Source organism: Prionailurus viverrinus, chromosome D3, assembly GCF_022837055.1.
Source record: "Prionailurus viverrinus isolate Anna chromosome D3, UM_Priviv_1.0, whole genome shotgun sequence".
NCBI classification, from domain to species: Eukaryota; Metazoa; Chordata; class Mammalia; order Carnivora; family Felidae; genus Prionailurus; species Prionailurus viverrinus.
In genome coordinates this window covers 30,572,056-30,594,372 of record NC_062572.1, presented here as the reverse complement: position 1 = coordinate 30,594,372, position 22,317 = coordinate 30,572,056, and the positions used below count along the sequence as shown (strand labels likewise).

The 22,317-nt window shown below is 42.3% G+C and overlaps 1 protein-coding gene across 1 annotated transcript in view; it reads right to left on the bottom strand.

Annotated features, from left to right (window-relative positions):
- Positions 1-22,154, bottom strand: part of PI4KA (phosphatidylinositol 4-kinase alpha) — a 111,459-nt gene extending 89,305 nt beyond the window's left edge. Inside the window, exons 1-4 of the mRNA XM_047828065.1 lie at positions 21,862-22,154; positions 6,010-6,126; positions 3,133-3,226; positions 615-703 (exon numbers count right to left, since the gene is read on the bottom strand). Coding sequence (XP_047684021.1) covers positions 615-703; positions 3,133-3,226; positions 6,010-6,126; positions 21,862-22,056 — 495 coding nt within the window. The 5' untranslated portion in view covers positions 22,057-22,154. The remainder of the gene's footprint in view (positions 1-614; positions 704-3,132; positions 3,227-6,009; positions 6,127-21,861) is intronic.
- Between the last annotated feature and the right edge of the window lie 163 nt (positions 22,155-22,317).

The following is a 22,317-nucleotide window of genomic DNA, read 5'->3' as shown; positions in this document are numbered from 1 at the left end:
TTACACTTTGATATGAAGAGATTTTAGAAATTAAAAAAGATACAAGGACTCAAAAAGCATAGCTAGCTGGGGATATTTAACATATAGACAAGCAACCAGGCACTCCTTGGCAGGTCCTGAGGATAGCAGCATATACATACTGATTTTTAAAACAAAAAATCTGATTAAGAAAAAGTTTAGATTATGATCGTATTCTTTGTTTAAAAAGGAGGGGAGTATGAAACGCATTTAAGTAACATTTCAACAAAATAAATTCAAACCAAAAAAAATTAGGGCACTTAAAATCTGGGTATAATTTGTATAATTTCAACAATCTAGATCATTTCCTTCCATGAATGACTTCAATCTCCAACAGGGATTGTGAGCCATCAGGAAAGTCAGCTGCCTTGGCCTTGTGCTGCCTACCTCACAGAATTATGGGGAGGGCTGGATGAAAGAAGACTCAAGTGGTCACTGGGTATTGTTAGTATATATTTAACATTTCTTAGGTGTGTTAGTACAAAATAAATCAACAGAAACAACCAAATCACTTCAAAATTTTATTTACTCTTTTCTGTTACTTTGGGACTCTCTTTGATCATACAGAAATGCACTCCAACTCACCACACACTTACCTCATCCCGAAGTGAGGGGTCCCTATAAGCCACATCAGACAGCAAAGTGACCAAGCAGAAGCTGAAACTCTCTGCAACCGGGAGGGTGGCTGGAAGGCACACAGACATGAGTCAGATCATTACCACTGAGACACTGGGCTACACGTACTGGCCACCTGATTCAGTAAGTTCCCTTTCTCACAGGATCTGCCAAGGGACCAGTTTATACGGGTGGCTGCCCTCAGTGAGGTGAACCTGAAAAGAACAGATATGGGCCCAACATGTTTGCTGAGAAATACCCCTAATTTCTTTTAATAGACTGCTTTGGTTCAACAAACTTAAATGTTTCTGAGCCAGTTTATAGTTTGAGATTATACAGCTCTCTCAACATAACAGACTCCATTTTTTAATTCCTGACCTAAATTTCTACCTAGGGTGAGAAACCAATCTTGATAAAGTGTAAGAAATGGTATATGGGGCTACCTGTCAAATACCAATTACCACTACTTTAAACTGAATTGTTTATATTTCTTTTCTGCTTTATTTTGACAAATGGAGAAAATCCTAATAAGAGCTTCCAAAGATTTGCTCTATTCCTCATAAGTTTTTAAGCCCATCTACTACCGAGCCCCCTCATTGGGAGGTTCTCAGGAGCATGGACTCAAGGTTGGGAAAGGATCACTGTACCTAAAAGACCAAAGCTAACCAGTACTTCTATGGTGTGCACCTTAAAAATGTCAGAATCACTGCTGTGTAGATCCAATTGCTATTAAATATTTAATCAATTTTGAGCGTTGAATTTAATGAAGGACAGAGAGCTGCCCACTGATTTATGGATCTATTCATAGTACATGGCAGAAGACTGTTATGTGTTCACTTCTGTACTTATAATTTTAAGATGCAGATCTAGGTCCTTCTCAAACTAGAGTGTGATCAGGATCACCTGGAGGCTTCCTTGTCCCAGACTTCTAATTCAGCAGCTCTGATGCAAGGACTGAGAATCTGCATTTCTGACAAGTTCTGACACTGAGGCTGCTGATCCAGGAATGCCACTTTGAGAACTACTGCTCTAGAGTTTAAAGGTCTAAATCATACTGCCTTCGTAAAAAATAAAAGAGTGAAATGTTACCCAATAATTGGAGATTTATATATCCCTAACAATGCTTCAAATAATGCTAACACTTACATTCTAATAGGAGTCCATGTACATAGAAGCGGTATTTGTTTGGAAAGGAAAGAAAATAGAATCAACTTCTACTGGTATTCTACTTCTCCCCAAGTTAGATAACAATGGTTGACAGAGAGATGTTTGACTTTTTAGCAATGCTTTCTATCTAATCTGTAGACCTTTAGGGTGGGAGGATGAACGAAATAGGGGAAGGGGATTAAAAGGTACAAACTTTCAGTTCTAAAACAAATAAGACATAGGGATACAATGTACCACATAGGGAATACTGTCAATAATAAGTATCAACTTGGTATGGTGACGAATGGTAGCTAGATTTATCACTGTGATCACTTTGTAATGTATATACACCTCAAATCACTGTTGTATGCCTGGAACTAATATAATATTGTATGTCAACTATATTTCAATTAAAAAAATTGTAGTGCTTTAAGTTTGAGGATACATGCATAATCTGGGGTCTGTCAGTTTTAGGCATAGTATGTTACCAGAAATGATGAAACCCAAAGAAAGAGAGGACTAGGCTGAAGCAGGATGTTCATGAGATCAGCAAAAGCCACCCTTAGCAGGCTAAGCCCACCCAAAAAATTAGGGCCGTGCCACCAACCAAAAGAACAAGGGCTTTCTTTATAGACACCAACCCCTTGCTTTGTCTGAAGGTGGGCCGCGGGTCTCACAGAGGGAGACTATAAGAAAACTTTGGTCTCCAGGGTCGTGATCTCTAAAATGTTGGTGGTGTTCCAAACTGATTTGGGAGTCTTGGGAAATCAATGTATGGGAATATCAGTGTTACAAGCGCTTAGCACAATGCTTGGCACATAGCAGGCTTATTACCATTCTTAAAGGTGCAAAATTTAAAACTCAGCCAACAGCAACAAAATGATAAACTATTTATTATTTATAGCGGACATGGTGTTCAAATCCTGGACATCCATCTCACCCTTCCTTTTTGAGCAGCAGTGATGAAATCTGGGGAACTGGCCTCACTCCAGGAGTGAGCCTATTCATTGAAGGGTAAGAAAGACAGGTTCAGGGATGGGCAGGGGACCCAATTCTGGCAATGAGACATGAGAAAAGGTTCCCGCAGGTCTCCAAGTTCCTGTTCACTCCCAGAGTACAATAAAAAGTCAGTTTTCTCAGCCTTGCCTTTGCCCCACCTTCACCATGGACTCTGGACAACAGTGAGTAAGCATAGCCCATGTTGCTGCAGGCAGGCAGCTGTCCCACAGCCAGGAGTGGAACCAGCTAGAAACACTGTACTTGATGCATTAACATGATTAAACACTTGATCTTTACAGACTGTGAGCATACGTGTTCTTCCCTGAATTCAGGGAAAACGTTATACAAAATTACCTCTGCCTTTCCGAGCTGTGCTTTCTTCTACCCAATACACTTTCGGAAGACCTTTAAGCAGTCGGAGAAGGTAAGGAACCACGGAATCTTTATGCTTAAAAAAAAAAAAAAAAACACATTTAATACAAATGTGTGGCTGGTAGCTTTTTAGTACTAAGCCTAAAGCAAAGCATACACATCCAAATCATCTCAAATATGGATGGTCCCATGGCATTGCACCCTTCCTATTTCCATGTGGTGGCAGCAGGGGGCGTCCGAGGTCATCCCATAAGCCTGCACTAGGTGCCTAAGGGAAGGGCTACAACCTGCTCTTCTGCTCTGAATGTCCAGCCTGATTCTGGCCTCCTCTGGACACTGGGCCCCTACGAGGGCCTCTCCAGAAGGTATGTGTGAGCACACACTCTCAAAACTGCCTCAGTAAGAGTATTCAGAAAGCCCTCAAGCCTTTCAGTGGGCCCCAGGATCAGATCCTCTGGACTGAGGGAAGCTCACAGCCAGAAGCTTTTAAACTTGGTGATACTTTTGTTATTCATGGCCTTTGTCCCCTTTTCTTTTTTTTCTTAATTTTCTGCTTCATGTTTCCTTTTGCTTCTCTCAATCTGAGCATTAGACTTAATAGCCATCGTTAGCCAATACAAAAACTACTTTCTTCTAGTTTCCAAACTAGCCAGTCAACATGTAACTTCACAATCTTCTATGACTGGCTCTTTTGGCTGTTTCCCTACTTATAACTGCTCCAGTTAAGGATTAGGTAAGTGTGCTCCTGAGAAGAGGAATACCATTTGGTTCTGAAACACTGATAAACACATGTGGTGATATTGAAAACATGACTCCACGGGGTTCCTGGGTGGCTCAATTAATTAAGCATCTGACTTCAGCTTAGGTCATGATCTCACAATTCTTGGGTTCAAGCCCCACATCGAGCTTGCTGCTGTCAGCATGGCGCCTACTTCGGATCCTCTTTTTCCCTCTCTCTCTACCCATTCTCTGCTCATGCTCTTTCTCTCTCTAAAAAAAAAAAAAAAAAAAAAAAAAAAAGAAAAAGAAAACATGACTCCAAATTCTGTGACACTCCAACTGAAAGGTGGAGTCAAATTCACTTCCTCTAGAAAATGGGCTGCCTTAGTGACTTGCTTCTGGTGTTTTTAGAAAGTACAGCTGATCCTCGAACAACAAGGGTTTGAAGTACACGGGTCCACTTATATATGGCTTTTTTACAGTATTGTAAATGTATTTTCTCTTCCTTACAGTTTTCTTAATAACATTTTCTTTTCTCTAGTTTATTGTTTTCAGTAAGGCTTCTGGTCAATAGTAGGCTATTAATAGTTAAATTTTGGGAGAATCAAAATTATATGTGGATTTTCAATGGCACAGGGGGTCAGTGCCCCTAAACCCTACATTGTTCAAGGGTCAGCTGTGGTATAAATGAGACTGACTTCCTAAGTTAGGTTAAAAAAGCAGTGCAGCATCCATCTGCCTTTCTCTCAGGACACATGCCCTTGGGACCCAGACACTATGTTGTGACAGACAGACACGGGCGCCTGGGTGGCTCAGTCGCTTGAGCATCTGACTTCGGCTCAGGTCATGATCTTGCAGTTTGTGGGTTCGAGCCCCACATCGGGCTCTGTGCTACCAGCTCAGAGCCTGCAGCCTACTTCAGATTCAGATTCTGTGTCTCCCTCTCTTGCTGCCCTTCCCCTACTCACACTCTGTCTCTCTCTCAAAAATAAATAACCGTTAAACATTTTTTAAAAAATTTTTTAAAAAGGGGTGCTTGGGTGGCGCAGTCGGTTGGGCGTCCGACTTCAGCCAGGTCACGATCTCGCGGTCCGTGAGTTCGAGCCCCGCGTCAGGCTCTGGGCTGATGGCTCAGAGCCTGGAGCCTGTTTCCGATTCTGTGTCTCCCTCTCTCTCTGACCCTCCCCCGTTCATGCTCTGTCTCTGTCCCAAAAATAAACAAACGTTGAAAAAAAAAATAAAAATAAAAAAATAAAAAAAAAATAAAAGTGATTCTTGATAATGATAACAATAAATAAATAAAAGAGTCTGTATTCAGTGATTAATCATTTGCTTTAATTAGCTTTGGGAAGTACTAAAAAAACAAAAAACAAAAAAAATGGCCACATCATTTTCTATTGGAGCCACAACATTGATTTTTAAATTACCTCTAAAGGACACAGTAACATGTACTCTAAAAGTTATATCTATCACAGTTCTTTTTTTTTTAAGATTTTTTTTTTTTATTTGTAAGTAATTTCTATACCTAATGTGGGGCTCGAACTTACAACCCCAAGATGAAGAATCACATGCTTCACCAACGTAGCCAGCCAGGTGTACCTATACCTATCACAGTTCTGAAAAAGATGGTATTATGTCAAAATTATCTCAAAGAACCCTATCTTATCACAAGGAAAAAAAAATGGTTACTCTGAGTTTGACCGATAAATGTTTGACCTTAGATTAAAAATCAAGTCTACCCTGGAAGGCACACAATTATTTCACAAGCATTTTAACTAACTTTCTGGCAAAACACAACAATCAAAATCCATTATATATATATATATATATATATATATATATATATATATACACATATATATATGTATATATATGTATATATATATATATAAATTTTAACTTAATATATTCACACAATTCAAAAAACAAAATTTCCTAAGAAGGTATACATTAACTAAATTAATTAAATCACACACCCCAACCTGTTCCACCTACTCTGCCTCACTATCACTAACCACCTTTATTAGGTTTGTATGCATTCTTCTAGTACTGCTTCAGGTAAATATAACCAGGTACAAATTTAAATTCTAATTACATTCCCCCTTTTACAGAAACACTTTTAATGTAGTAAAGACATACCTGAAGATCAGATTCAACGAGAAAAATGCCCAATGCAATCACTGCATCTCTCCGTCGTTCATCCAATTGGAAGATCCCATGGAAATCTACTGGGCACATACAAAGCAGCTTTTGGACCTAGAAAATGAGACCACCACCAACAATAACCAAAAACCCATAGATTAAAAAAATATATAAACCCACATTCAGAATATAAGATATAAACAATAGCATAAACACCAATGAGTCTATATAACCAGTAAGTCATTCTTTTCCAATTCAAAGGTCATAAAAAGATCATCTCCAGCTTCTGAAATGATCATGCACATGCTCCCAAAACATATATGCACTGAGAAGCTTGGACCAAGGGTTAAAATGATGTACACACAGAGGATGTAAAGCACAAGAGCCAACGTCTGCATTTCAGAGTCAGAATAATCACAGATCTCCACTACTCAGTGGTACTCAAAAGCACTTTACCCAAACCTACCTACAGTCGCAATGCCTCCCATACTGTTCATTAAAAGATTAAATGTGGGAGAGGGGGGAGATGAAATGTGGGTAAAGCACTTAGGACAGTGCATAATACATACTATTCATTTAATAAACAATATCTGTTGTTACTGGATATGCCATAAGAGTGGCTAGCATAAGCAGATAGGCAGTAAATCAGCAATTTATTGAATATATGGAGAACTTAGAATTATTTTCAAAACAGTAAATACCTGACATAAAGGAACTAAAAATCTGGATTTGTTATGAATAGGAAAATAGGTGATGCCTATTCACCTTGAAAATCCCTGCCATAAGAACCCTTGAGCAGAGCATTCAGACACATCAGGCCTCAACTTTGCTGTTCTGTTATGGAACCAATGAGAAGTCATTCACTGACATTCATACAGTTTCTTGGGATATTCTAACGGCAAAGGAGATCAAGTGCAATGCTTGAGATTTGCTTTGAAAATATCAATTATCATTGCAATTAAAAAAAAGAAAGCATATTTTAAAAGGGCAAATACACAATCCAGAAAGAGAAGCACCTTCTAACCTGAAGAGAAGTAACGTTCTTTGTCTTAGTAATCTTTCTCTTAGGAATGATTGTAAAGAAATAATTAGAGATCTAAAGCATTCTGGCAGAGGCCGCTGGAGAGACAATACAATGGGAAAGAGAAAGCAGGGATGCCCAGAATTCCAAGTTCAGGTAGAGACTGGGAGCCTGGCTTGTACTCTAATAGCAATGCAAAGCCAAAGCCAAGGAGACAGTCTCACAACTTCTTTAACTCCAACATCTTAATATCAGTGAATCAACTCCTATTTGTTTTTTAAATATTTTATTTTTAAGTAATCTGTGGGGCTCAAACTTACAACCCCAAGATCAAGAGTTGCACACTCCACCGACTGAGCCAGCCAGGTACCCTAAAATAACTCCTATTTAACTACAACTCCCCCTCCCCGCCCCAGTAACTACAATTTCCCCAGGAGTCTCAAACCAAGTAGGAAAGTTTCAGCCCTGACAAAGACACCTGTGACTGCACACAGGCACGGCAAAGACTGAAGCAGGTACCACGTGAAACGAGACCCAGGAATATAAAGTTTAATCTCACAAAATGGTCTTGAAAATATTTCACAGCTCTGTGTAAATAAAAAGCAAACTTATTAAATTACTTCATTAACAACAACAACAACAAAAAACACACGAAAAATGGAAGGTGAGCTTTTCTTTTCATTGAGCGTAATTTCTCTAAAGACATCCAGAATACATGATGCAAGTTCAACTACTTCACTGAGATGATGCTCACTTGGATTTCAGACCTGAAGACCTCTCACAACTCCCAAATGTAAGCAGAATCAGAGATGGAGAGCTGAAAGAAGTTGCACACTCATCTGCCAAATGTCCCCTTTCAGGCAGATCATGTGTAATCCTATCTTTGTTTAATAGGTTAGGCAACTAGGCCCAGACAGGTTAAGTACAATCTTAGACAATAGGCTCTTAACTAGATCCTCTGACTTTTGTCTCTCCCTACTCCAATATTACTACTCCCAGCTCATGTACCTTCAACAGCTCCCCACCCCAGTGAACACTCAATGCACACTCCCAACCTGGCAATGAAGGTCCTTCCCAATTTGCCCCAAACACCTGGGCCCTGAATACCGAGCTCACTTCTCCCTACCTGGCCTTTTCCATGGTTTTCACCCATCTTTAACATTTCATTCAACCTGCCTTATCTCCCCTATAAAAATTCTATCCATCCTTCCAAGATCCTGTCTCCCATTTCTCAAAGCTTTCTCAGACCCCAGTAATGTGCTAAGATCTTTCCCATCACACCTCTCAATAGCCCACCAAGAATAACGTAATTTTCTTGACATAATTATCTTTTGAAAAGTCTTATTTCAGAGTTACTTGTATACTTATCTTCCATTCACTGCAGACAGGACTGTGTTCGCCTCATCACTGCCCCCCACATCACTGTATCTGATGCACCCTACACGTTCCAGAAACTTAACAACTATTTAGTGGAACTAAAGGGGCTGAAGTCACAGGGATTTAATGAGATAGGAAGGAAAGTAAAAAGAAAGAGGACCACTGGAACCCAGCCATCCTACTGTAGGGCTTAACTATGTGGTGTCATTTGTCATATAACCAGTACTGGGCACAGTGCTGGCATGCAATTGGCACTGAACAAATATTTGCTGCATCATTAAATGAACAGGGGGATGGATGGAAGAATAATCAGGTTAAGTCATGTATAACATGTAGTCACACTCTCACAATCCTTACAATCCAGCCAGAGTTATACAACCAATAAAAAGGCCACAACTAGTGAATAATGCAGGTCAGAAACTAAATGATGAGGGCCCCCAAAAGCCTGGCACCAGGTCTAGGCTCTGATGCAAAATGGCCTTGGACACTGGGACTCTTGTAGGGGGAAAAAAAGTGAAGACTTGAACCCGGGTCCTATAGAAGTCATCACATATCAGACAAGGGAAAATCGGTTCTGCTGGGTGCCAGTCTCCAAATACTAATAGTCAATAGTTATTGAACATTGATCACATGTGAGGTGCTGGTTTGTATTTATCTAATCCTCACAATAGTGCACTATTTATTATCTTCATTCTATGGATGAAGAAACTGAGACACAGAGAAGTCAAAGTCCTAATGCAGAATAAAGCATTAATGCTGCAATTTAAAAGAATGAAAAGAGGGGCGCCTGGGTGGCTCAGTTGGTTAAGTGTCCGACTTCGGCTCAAGTCATGATCTCACAGTTCATGTGTTTGAGCTGTGCTGACAGCTCAGAGCCTGGAGCCTGCTTCGGATTCTGTGTCTCCCTCCCTCTCTGCCCCTCCCCTGCTTGCAGTCTATCTGTCTCTCAAAAATAAACATTAAATTTTTTCTTAATTTAAAAAATGAAAAGAAAAAACACTGATTTTTTTTTCAGAATTTTACAATCAACTAAAAAGTTGGTTGTTTTTAGGGGGTAAAGGGGAGTAGATCCTGCATTATTAAAGGTTGTTAAGCTCAAAATCTGACAGTGGTGGCCATTTACAAAAAGGATCCAAAGGGGCTCTGGGCAACACTTTGAGGAAGTTGATAAGTCAATGGACGACCAGGAGGCAACAAAGGTAACTCACTTAGACTTTGCTAAGAACTCTTGACAATACTTTAACTGAAGGCTATTAAAAGAGAAACCACAAGGTGAATTTAGACTGCCAAGGTAAAGAAATGCCAAACCAAGGAGAAAACAAGGTGCCCCCACAAGTCTGAACCATTGGGCAGAGAGAACTGCAGATGAAAAGTCAAAACATAACCGTGGGTGTAGGTAAAATATTTAGGTCAAAATAAACCTACCAATAATAGCATTACATGTTGGATAATTAATGAGTTTTTAAAAGAATACAACTTTTGTTATCTGAAACCTCTGGGAATAGTCTTTATAGAGAAACAAAATTCCCTGAGAACAGGAGATTAAGCTTTAAGTATTAGTGGCAGTGTTTCGTTAAATCTGTTTTTTAAAAATCCCCCCCCCCTTTTTAGTTTATTTTATTGGAGGAGGAGGAGCAGAGAGAGAGGGAGAGAGAATCTCAAGCAGGCTCCGTGCATGATCCCACAAACCACAAAATCATGACCTGAACCGAGATCAAGAATCAGATGCTTATTTGACTGAGCCACCCAGGTGACCTGTTAAATCTGGGTTTTTTTTTTAAAGTTTATTTATTTATTTTGAGAGAGAGAGAGAGCAAGCACGAGCAGGGGAGGGGTAGAGAGAGAAGGAGGGAGAGAATCCCAAGCAGGCTCTGTACTGTCAGCACAGAGCCCAATGCAGGGCTCTGACCCATGAACTGCAAGATCATGACCTGAGCCAAAATCAAAAGCCAGACACTTAACCGACTGAGCCACTCAGGCGCACCTAAATCTGATTTTTAGTTGTCTTTCTCAAATGCACTATCCCCATCCATGGAGAACACTGAACATAAGCTAACATTTCCTAAGTGACTGAGAGCTATCATGATAACAGTGATTGTAACAAGATTCACATGGAGCTGCAGACCATGTGGAACAGCACCTGCTCCTACAAGCAGTCCTGGATGAGGGTTTCATTAAAGATGTTCTGTTGGCTGTGATCAATTAACATGGCTTTCTACAACATCCAACACAAGTAGCACTCCATGAGCCTTTACACACAACGAATGAGTCTCCGTTTCTTGAGCCCAGCTCATGTGCTTGGCAGAGTACAGCACATACAAATCCATGTCTCTGATTCCTGACACATCGTTTCACCAGGCAATGCTCAGGGGAGCTGTACGGAGTTGTGATTTTCATTCCAACTCTAGCACTTCTTTTTTTTTGTACCTCACCCCAGTGACTGGGTCCTCCTGGAGTTTTTTTTTTTTTTTTCAACGTTTATTTATTTTTGGGACAGAGAGAGACAGAGCATGAACGGGGGAGGGGCAGAGAGAGAGGGAGACACAGAATCGGAAACAGGCTCCAGGCTCTGAGCCATCAGCCCAGAGCCCGATGCGGGGCTCGAACTCACGGACCGTGAGATCGTGACCTGGCTGAAGTCGGACGCTTAACCGACTGCGCCACCCAGGCGCCCCCCAACTCTAGCACTTCTTATCTAAGTGACCCAAGGTAACTGACAAAACCTATCTGAACATTTTGACTTTGTATTTCCTTCTGTAAAACGTGGACAAAACAGCAAGTGTGTGTATATATATAAATTCACAGAATCTTGCTAATGTCTTAAAATTATGCCAAGGGACGCCTGGGTGGCTTAGTCGGTTGAGCGTCCGACTTTGGCTCAGGTCATGATCTCACAGCTCATGAGTTCGAGCCCCGTCTTGGGCTCTGTGCTGACAGGTTGGAGCCTGGAGCCTGCTTTGGATTCTGTGTCTCCCTCTCTCTCTGCCCCTAACCCACTCACATCCTATCTCTGTCTCTCTCAAAAATAAATAAACATTAAAAAAATAATAATAAAATAAAATAAAAATAAAAATAAAATAAAAAAATAAAACTATCCCAATATTGATAAGTCTTCTCCCCCAAGTCTCAGTTTTCTCAAATGTAAAAGGATGACCAGATAGTTTTTTTGCAATGTCTGCTCTAGCAATAAAATCTTGTGATCCAAGAACTTCTACCTGTGGCCATGAGAGATTAATAGGATCTGGATTTACCTTCCTGCCATAAAACAACTAGGAAAATGGACAAATACATGAAACCACTGATTTCATACACTGGACAAGGAGCACAGGACTATAATGCCTGAGAGGCAGAGGAAACAAAGTGAGCCCTATGACTGCCTGGTTTTCTGCCAAAAGACATATCTCAGACCACAGAACAGGAAAGGACATCCCAGTCATGCAGGTCTAAGTGGAGGAGATAGAAGTAAGAATACAGGAAGTCTAAAGCAGCTGGAAATTCTGAAGAGGAGAGAGCTAAACAAAAAAATCTCCAGAAATCATAGCAAGAGTTCCCTTGAATTTTTGATGAATACTAACACACACTAGTATAGGTGATATTCCAGGAAGTTGGAAAAGAACAACCAGGCAACTGCGTACTGAATAGTTCCCAGAGTTCATATATAGCGGAGAAGAGTCTGAGTTACTCCCAGCCAGAGTGGAAAGCCCTCAAAGCATTCAGTAGAAACCTCAAAAGGGCCATACCTTAGCAGTGGAGTTAAACTATCCCTGTAGCAAAAGCTATTATAGACCTGCCCTAGCAAAGTTTTAAATTAGCTTTGTAAAATTAGCTTTGTAGCTTTCCCGTTTCTGTGGTCTGAGATATGTCTTTTGGCAGAAAACCAGGCAGTCATAGGGCTCACTTTGTTTCTTCCGTCTCTCAGGTATTATAGTCCTGTGTTCCTTGTCAGTGTATGAAATCAGTGGTTTCATATATTTGTCCATTTTCCTAGTTGTTTTATGGCAGGAAGGTAAATCCAGATCATTATTCGCTCAGAAAAAGCATCTGAAAAAATTCCACACTTCTTCATGATAAAAACACTCAACAAACTAGAAATAGAACTTCCTCAACTTGAAAAAGGGCATCTATAAAACACTCAGAACTAACATCATATTTAATGGTAAAAGGCTGAAAGTTGCCCCCGAACAGGAACAAAATAAAGATGTCCACTCTCACCACTTCTATCCAGTATTGTCCTGGGGGTTCTAGCCAGGACAATTAGATACGAAAATGAAATAAAAGGCATTCAGATTGGAAAAAAAAAAAGTAAAACTATATTTGCAGATGACATAATCTTATATAAAGAAAAAACTAAAAACATATTAAAACTAAAAAACAAGTGTAGCAAGGTTGCAGGATACAAGATCAACATACAAAAATCAATTGCAATTAGAGTTTCAGTTTTACAAGATGAAAGAGTTCTGAAGGTGGATGGTGGTGATGGTAGTAAAACATTATGAATGTATTCACAAAAACCATTTACTTTTGCTTCCTGGCACTTGTTAGCATTTTCAATTGTACTTACTTGTAACTTTTTGTTTAATGCTTGTCTATCTCCATGCCAAACTCCATGACAGAAAAACAATGTCCACTCATTCAATCCCTCTAATAGGTCCCTTCAAGGCCTGGCACACAGCAGGCACTCAAAGACTGAATGAATGAATGAACAAACGAACGAATAAACAAATGTCACCATCATTTGCTTTTTTTTTTTTTTTTTTTTTTTTTTAAATTTTTTTTTTTTTTTCAATGTTTATTTATTTTTGGGACAGAGAGAGACAGAGCATGAACGGGGGAGGGGCAGAGAGAGGCAGAGAGAGAGGGAGACACAGAATCGGAAACAGGCTCCAGGCTCTGAGCCATCAGCCCAGAGCCTGACGCGGGGCTCGAACTCACGGACCGCGAGATCGTGACCTGGCTGAAGTCGGACGCTTAACCGACTGCGCCACCCAGGCGCCCCATCATTTGCTTTTATAACAGTACATATAGCCTTGGCTGGCCTAACTCTAGGCTTCCAGACCAGCTTTACACACAGAAGTATTCAGGAAAAGAGAACAGCTTCAGCAGCAAAGATAGAGCCTCTCAGAACTAAGTCAATAAATGCAAGTGAGATCTGAGGATTTTTGCCTCAACCATGTATTTTATCACATAAACATAGTGTTCTGACTGGCTTGGCAATGTTCACAAAAGGCCAAGCCTTTTCCCAAAATCCCAAGATACATGAAAGAAGCAAATACAAAAACAAATAAATATATAAATAATGAGGACAATGAAGTGCACAGATAAATTTCAGCAATTTAAATCAAAGATAGGAATAGCTGCTGGTGGAAAGGACTGAAGGCAACCACATCCCCCACTAGGTACAAACTGCAAACACAGACGGCAGAAAAGAAAATCTGCAGTAAGGAGTAAGAAATAGAACATTCTTGCTCTCTTGGGGAGTAAACAACTAGTGACATGTCAATTCCAAGACTCCCTAAGGGCATCAATATAAACAATATGGTCATAATAATCTTCTTAATGCACATTACTCTTGGCCCTGAAATATTGAAGGGCTCTTCCCTGTCTCATCAATTCAATACAAACTCTTGAGTCTGGGACTACATATGAAGCCATCTGCTTTCTTCTCCACTTTCATTTCCATTCTCTAAATATACTATATTTCTGGGGCACTGGGTGTCTCAGTTGGTTAAGCATCCGACTTCAGCTCAGGTCACAATCTCACAGTTTGTGGGTTCAAGCCCCACATCAGGATCTCTGTTATCAGTGTAGAGCCTGCTTCAGATCCTCTGTCCCCTTCTCTCTCTCTCTGCCCCTCCCCTATTCTTATGTGCTCTCTTTCTCTCAAAAATAAACATTTAACATAAACATTTTAGGGGCACCTGGGTGGCTCAGTCGGTTGAGTGTCCGACTTCGGCTCAGGTCATGATCTCGCGGATCTGTGAGTTTGAGCCCCGCATTGGGATCTGTGCTGACAGCTCAGAGGCTGGAGCCTGCTTTGAATTCTGTGTCTCCCTCTCTCTCTGCCCCTCCCCCACTCATGCTCTGTCTCTCTGTCAAAAATAAAATAAACATTAAAAAAAATTTTAAATAAACATTTTAAAAAACTAAAAAAATACTCTATTTCTTTTTTTTTTTTTTTAACGTTTATTTATTATTGAGAGACAGAGAGACACAGAGCATAAGGAGGGGAAGAGCTGAGAGATGGAGAGACACAGAATCTGAAGCAGGCTCCGGGCCCTGAGCTGTCAGCACAGAGCCCGATGTGGGGCTCAAACTCACAAACCACAAGATCATGACCTGAGCCAAAGCCAGACGCTTAACCGATTGAGCCACCCAGGTGCCCCCCAAAATACTCTATTTCTACTGAACCCTATTACTGCTGTTCCTCATTTTCTTCTGTGCTTTGCTTTCTTCTATCTGAAATGACCTTCCCTTACCAACTACTCTTGGCATTTACAAATGCCCATTCCCAGGCCTTCCATATTTAAAATCTCTGCCGAAAGTAACCTCCCAGCAAGTGCCCGTGATGCTTTCATTTTCTTAGAGCATGTTTCACTTTTTTGCCTTCTAAATTTCCACATATCTGCCAAGACTCATGGAGAGTTCTTTGGGGGCCTGAAGAAAAAATTATCTGTACTTCCCATTCCCATGCCAACAAAGTGCAAAACAGCTAAATATCTTCACAGAGGAGTTTTATTAAAAAGCCATATGGTCCACCATCAGCTCCTTTCTGGACAACTGGCCAGCCCCCACCTATGACTACTTCTACTTGTTATAAATTATTTGAGGGTTAGGATTGTGTGCACACCTAGACCCAACTGTCAAAAGAAAAAAGATACCCAGAGCAGGCACAGCTAGAAGTCAGTACCCAAGCAACAATACCCTGAATTCAAGTTTCCACATAGCAGAAAACAAGAGCACAATGTCACACCATCATTTCTGTTTCATGGGTTTTTGGTTAATTCGTAAAATATCATTATCTTAGAATCAAAAGAATAAGGTCCCCTTTTATGCTTGCAGAGTTAGCAGGAAAAAGTAAACAAAATCCAACAACAGTGAAGCTATAAACATGCACAAGGTCTCTTGCTAATGCTATCTACCATAACTAAGTATAATCCTTTGAAAACAGTTGGGCAGTAAACATCAAGACCTATCCACATTTAACACAAGAATGTAATTCAAAATTAGACAAAATTCTAAGTGTATAAACGCACAATTTTACAAGGGAAAAACTAGACAGCCTAAACAGAGAAATCCTTAATTTTGATCTGTCAATAGAAAATATGACATGCAGCCATTAAAATAATAAATATGGGCTATTTTTGAAAAAAGCAATAAGGTGGAGTGCCTGGGTGGCTCAGATGGTTAAGCGTCTGGCTCAGCTTATGATTTCACAGTTCTTGAGTTCGAGCCCTGCTTCAGGCTCTGTGTCTCCCTCTCTCTCTGCCCTTCCCCTGCTCATGCTCTCTCTCTCAAAAATAAACATTAAAAAAAAATTAAAAGAAAAAAGAAAAAAGCGGGACACCTGGGTGGCTCAGTCGGCTAAGCGTCCGACTTCGGCTCAGGTCATGATCTCATGGTTTGTGAGCTCAATCCCCACATTGGGCTCTGTGCTGACAGCTCAGAGCCTGCAGCCTGCTTCGAATTCTGTGTCTCCCTTTCTCTCTGCCCCTCCCCTGCTCATTCTCTGTCTCTGTCTCTCAAAAATAAATGTTAAAAAAATTTTTTTTTAAATAAAAAAGCAATAAAGTGAATACAGCTAAAGACTAAAAAGGAGGCCTAAGAAATTAAAAAGCTAAAGGGTTAGTGTTATGGGCTGAATTATGTCCCCCTAAAATTCATATACTGAAGTCCTCATCTCAGGCACCTCAGAATGTGACTGTTAATTTGGAACTAGGGCCTTTATTAACACAAGGTGATTAGGGTGGGCCACTCCTATCAATCTGGCTGGTGTTCTTATAAAAAGAGATTAGGATACAGACAGGTACAAAGGGAAGACTATGCGAAGACACCAAAAGACAGCCACCTACATGCCAAAAAGAAAGGCTTCAAAAGAAACCTTCATCTTGGATGTCTAGCCTCCAGAACAGTGAGAAAATAAATTTCAGTTGTTTAAATCAATGTGGTACTACTATGTTATGGCAGCCCTAGCAAACTAGTATAGTTAATGTGGCATGATTACAGGTAAAGACTTTTTCTTCTTCCAATTTCTTCTTAAAATATTTTACAGCTGATTTAACAATAGTTCTAACATCATGAATTCCCTCTACCGATGCTAATTTTCTCTTCTCTTATCCTATACATCGTTGTTTTGAACATAACTTCACAAAGGAAAGGGAGCGAGGATAGAAATTTTCAGCTTCATGATGCTGAAAAAATGCCAATACCATGATTTTTACTCCATGGCAAACCACTCTAAAGGAGTGGGTAACTATGAACTCCAGAAAGCCCAGTGTCCTGAGCATGAGGACATACATTCCTCCAAACAGAGATAAGAATTAACCAGCTCATCTTCTGGAGCACAACTGTCCACCAGGGAGGGGTCTGGCCTGTCCCTAATGCTGCAGTGCTATTTAAACACCACACTGAGTTAGCTAAGACACCTCCAGATTCTGGCAGTCTAACTGAAGAAAAGAGAGGCTATTTTAGGACATGGAAAAAGATTCTGATCAAAGCCTCCTGAGGGTGGGAAGAGAGATGGAAGGGCAAGGAATGCTGCCTACTTTTCAGCTCTGCTGGGAACTCTCCATGTCCCAGGGTTCGGGTCCATTAGTATGATACAGGCCAGGTAAGAAAAGGCAGGAACAGCTCACCCATATCCTGGATATGAGGAGTACAACCAGGCAGATCCAGACAGAAGCTTCTTGGCAGGGGTGGCTTAACATTCTTAAGACAGATGAGAAAGAGGAAAGCAGAGCAAGACTAGCAGGCAAAAAGAAATCAGAGAGAGGGAGACTGGAAGCCAACCGTACATGGAGAGTCCAGTGTAGACAAGACTCTCTTCTTGTCTATTTTGTTCCTCCCACCTTTCTCCCAAAGGGAGATGGCCGAGGACTGCATGGGACGTGATCCCTCTAGGACACAGATGGTGTCCTCAGAGGCAACCTGCAATCCTGAGAGTGGGCCTCAGGGCTATGGCTCCAGTCTTAGGCGCAGCCTAGCAGCAAAAGGTCAAAGCCTAGATATGGATAAGAGAATAGGCGGGGCGCCTGGGTGGCGCAGTCGGTTAAGCGTCCGACTTCAGCCAGGTCATGATCTCGCAGTCTGCGAGTTGGAGCTCAGAGCCTGGAGCCTGTTTCCGGTTCTGTGTCTCCCTCTCTCTCTGCCCCTCCCCCGTTCATGCTCTGTCTCTCTCTGTCCCGAAAATAAATAAATGTTGAAAAAAAAATTTAAAAAAAGAAAAAAGAGAGAATAGGCACCCAGGAGTCTTGGGTTTGACTATCTGAATATGGCAGGAGTCTGGTCACCAGACCTGCATTACAACAGTAGCTAGGGGGACTTGCAGCAAGTCTGACTTGATGCTGATCACCTGGGCAACCTCATTAAAACTGTTTCTTATTGGGGCACCTGGGTGGCTCAGTCAGTTGAGCGTCTGACTTCAGCTCAGGTCATGATCTTGCAGTTTGTGGATTCGAGCCCCACGTTGGGCTCTGTGCTGACAGCTCAGAACCTGGAGCCTACTTTGGATTCTGTGTCACCGCCTCTCTCGCTCTCTGCCCCTCCCCTGCTTGCTCTCTGTGTTTCCCAAAAATAAAATAAAAACATTTAAAAAAAAACCTGTTTCTTATTGACCTGGCCTACCGAGCACATATTAATTAACAGTAGATGCTCAACAAATGTTTTCTGAATGAAACAGTGAATTAAATAATTAAAAGAGAAGTAAAATCTACTTAGTAGCAATAGGCTAGGTTTCACAGCCTAGACTTGTAGGTGAGTGGGGTGAATAAACACCACTGTGGCATGTAGATAGACAAAGATAAGGAAAGTTACGTCATTAATGTGCCCCAAGTGCCATAAAACTATGTCAGGGCTGCCTGAATTACCAATGTCTAAAGTGAGATGTCAGGTCTAACTCATAAAACTTAGCCTTCCTCAGCTCAACCCTATCTGGACCAAGACCCATTAAGTCCTCTGCCTTCTCTTGGGTGGGGGGGGGGGGGGTGGGGGGGTGGGGGGAGAAGAGATAAAAACAGAAACAAAAAAATGAGAGAGGTTTTTCAACATTCATCTCCCCACTTAAGTCCCCACCTTCATTATCCTGGTGGGTACTGAGAAATTCCTTTACTCTTAAGAACCTCAAGAAGATTTCCCTAGGAACACTGAAGGCTTATTGTCCATTGGTTTAAAGTCGTGGAATGTAGTAAGCAGCCATATGTTATAGGACTAAACAGTAACAACGACCCTCAGCATAATCAAGTCTTAAGATCCCAGATAAGAAAAGAAGAATCTACATATATGTGATGGAATCAGCCACCTACAGAAGCCTTCTCTAAGAAAGAAGTTATTTCAAGGTCCCCAAGACCTCTCACACATATATAACCGTACTCGTAGCTAAATTTTATTACAGTAAATTATATTACAGTGAATTTATCAGCAAGAGAAAAGGGCAGGTGGAATCTGGAGAAAACTGTGCATGGGCTTCTTCATGTTCTCTCCTTCCTGTAAAGGTATACACTAAGCATGCTCCCTTCTACAGCAGCAAACAATGTAGTGACCTGTGTGCTACATCTGTACCTAGGGAAGTCTAACAGAGACACAGCAGCCAAGGTTTTTATTGATAGACACAGGCACTGTCTGCCTAGCAACCATTAAAATCCCTAATTCCAAGAAAGAAAGCAGGTGTTCAATATAAATCACATTAATTGTACGAAGAGTCTAGGCACAGTGAACCACTCTTATCAAATAGGAAATGGAGGGAACAGTTCAAGTGCTAAGTTCCCAGATGTGAACCCAGGACTGACCTTGCAAGCAATCCCTTCTGAAGCCTCAGGCTTGCTCAGTTAACTCTTTTCAGATTTGTAAATGTTGCCAATGAGAATGAAGTACCTCCCAAACTAAGAGATGGTATTGGGGAGCTGACAATCTAAAAACTGCATTTTTAAAAAATGTTTATTTATTTATTTTTTTGGGGGGGGGGGCACATGGGAGGAGCAGGAGAGAGGAAAGACAGAATTCCAAGCAGATCCCATGATATCAGTACAGAACCCAATGCAGGGCTTGAACCCATGAACCGTGAGATCATGACCTGAGCCAAAACCAAGAGTCAGACACTTAACCAACTGAGCTTCCCAGGAATCCCTAAAAGCTGTATTAATTAGTTATAAAATATATTGTAATTTTGATGACTGAAGCAGTTACTATAAGATACAAAGCTAACAGCCTTGTAATTACAGAATGTTCTTGTAATTATCCAAAAAGGCCGAAGAAGGCCAGTTGAGCTTAAGGTGCATTTCTCAGAATTACTGAGTGGGAATAGGTCCCCTGCTAGAACTGCAGGACTGGGCTTTTTGTTTTTTTGGTTTTTTTGATTCTTATGTTTATTTCTTTTTGAGAGAGAGAGAGAGAGAGAGAGAGAGAGAGAGACAGAGTATCCAGAGCAGGATTCACGCTGCCAGTGCAAAGCCCAATGTGGGGCTCGAAACCATGAGCCATTAAAGATCATAACCTGAACAGGTCGGATGCTCAACTGATGAGCCACCCAGGCGCCCCTGCAGGACTGTCTTCTTAAAGATCACCCACTCCCCTGCAATCTCTTCTCTCTTCTTCAAGTCCAGCAAGCAAACTTCTGATAGGATTTTTGGTCCTCCTACCAAGAAGAGAATGTGCGACTAGCTGGCATGAATTTTATTTGATAAGCCAGCACCGTGGCCCATTAGTCAGGCTCATCCAATGATAACAGTTCTTAATCATTAGGTATCCATGTGCCTGCCTTTATTTGTGTCATTTTGTTGATCCTCATAATACTCTTAGCTAATACTGTCCTTATATTTTGAAAAGAAACCAAAGGATCATACTGGGGAACTGACCTACCCAGAGTCACACTCATGTAAGCAAACGATACAGGATTCAAATTCAGGTAGTCCTATCTCTAGAACTCATATTCTTTCCATTTTATTGAATTCCTCCTTCAGTCAGAAGTCAGGTTGGCATCAGTCTCCCAGGACCTGCTCACCCTGCGGGTAAGTGAGAAATCAGGTTTAAGAACCCACAAAGCCAAGGAAGGAGTAGGTCACTATGACAGAGTGCCTAACACAGCATTTCAACTTCACCACTCACCAGAGCCACAAAACGACTCTGAACAGCAGCAGGCAGGTCTCCAGTCTCCCTACTCTTAGACAACAGATCTCTTTCCATCTGCCAGGAAGATGTGTGAAAAAAGAATCCCATCCCTTCAGTGCTAATACACTTTAATGAGTCTCATCACACCATGGGGGAGAGGGGAGGAAGAAAGCTGACATTTACTGTTCACCTGTTCTGCCCAGGCACTTTATGCTTTGAACTCATTTACTCCTCAAGAACCACTTCATTTCACACATGAGGAAACAGGCTCTGAGAATTGAAGTAACTAGCCCAAGAAGACAAACAGTGACAGTGCGGGGACCAAACAGGTCTGACTCTGGTATCTCTGTTCCTTCCAACATCTGAGCCACACCTTTGAGTCGCCTTTCACCTTTCTCCCAAGGAAAAGATACCCCCAGCATAAGTTGTCCTTTCTCCTCTGAAGGAATCCTGGGTTCAGTTCTCTGTCTATGACAGTTCATTACCCCTTCCTGGCCACTGTCCCTTCTTCACACACCATCTTTTACCCAGTCTAACGCTCCCTCTAGACTTCACGGAAAAACAATGCGCGGATTTGCATTTTAGAAAGCACTTTCAGATTTAGAAAGCACTTTCAGATTTACCGTTCCACTTGCCCTTCACAATGATGTGAAGTGGGGAAAGCAGGTGAAAGCAACTCCATTTTATGAGAAAGAAATCTCTCCAAGGTCACGGAATAAAAAGCAGAGGAAGTCGGGAGCAGAGCCCCAGGTTTTAACCCTGGTCGTTTGCTCTTCCCACTGCTTCTCACTGCCTGCCGCCCCTGCCCCTGCGATGTCACAAGGTGCCCCCTCGGCTCAAACCCCAAACCCTGGCCAGTAGCTCACGTCCCTCGTCCGCCACCCACCCGCAACGTCCCTACCTGCCCAGCCCACTCCCTGCCCAAGTCCCTCCACTCTCCTCTCTTCACCAGCGCTCTTCACCAGACCCATGGGCCTCCTCACCCCGCCGGCTCCCTCCCATCACATATCCCCTCCAGTCACAGGAAGCTCGAGACCCCCTCTCGATCTCCCATAGACCCTCGCCCCGCCCCCTCGCTTCGCCACCCTAAACCGCTTCTCCTGTCAGCTCGCGGCCCAGGCGGCCAAGGCTACCTTCTCCAACGATGCCGGTCTCTGCACCGCCAGGGAGCGGGCCAATGATAGGACCGTATTGAAATAGAAGCCCCGTGAAGCGCCGGAGCCGGAGCCAGAGCTGCTGCTGCTGCTGCCGCCGCCGCCGCCGCCGCCGCCGCCGCCTCCTCCGCCTCCTCCGCCTCCTCCTCCCCGGGCCACGGCCGCCGCCATCATCGCGCGCGCGGCAGCGGTGCCGGCAGGCCTCCCGCACCGGCCTGCGAGCGACAGAACTCACGGCGCAGGCGCGGCGGTATCCGGCTTCCCCGCCACGTGACCTCTGTTGTCGACACTGGGTGGGGCGTGGCCGTGGGGTGATCCCACCGCTGGAGGGGAGAGACAAACCGAGGGGTAGGCTGAGGTCGCGCACACAGGGCGTGGTCCCCCCCAAGCCGCCGGGCAAGATGGTCAGCTCCGGAGGCGGGGCCTCCCTCGCAA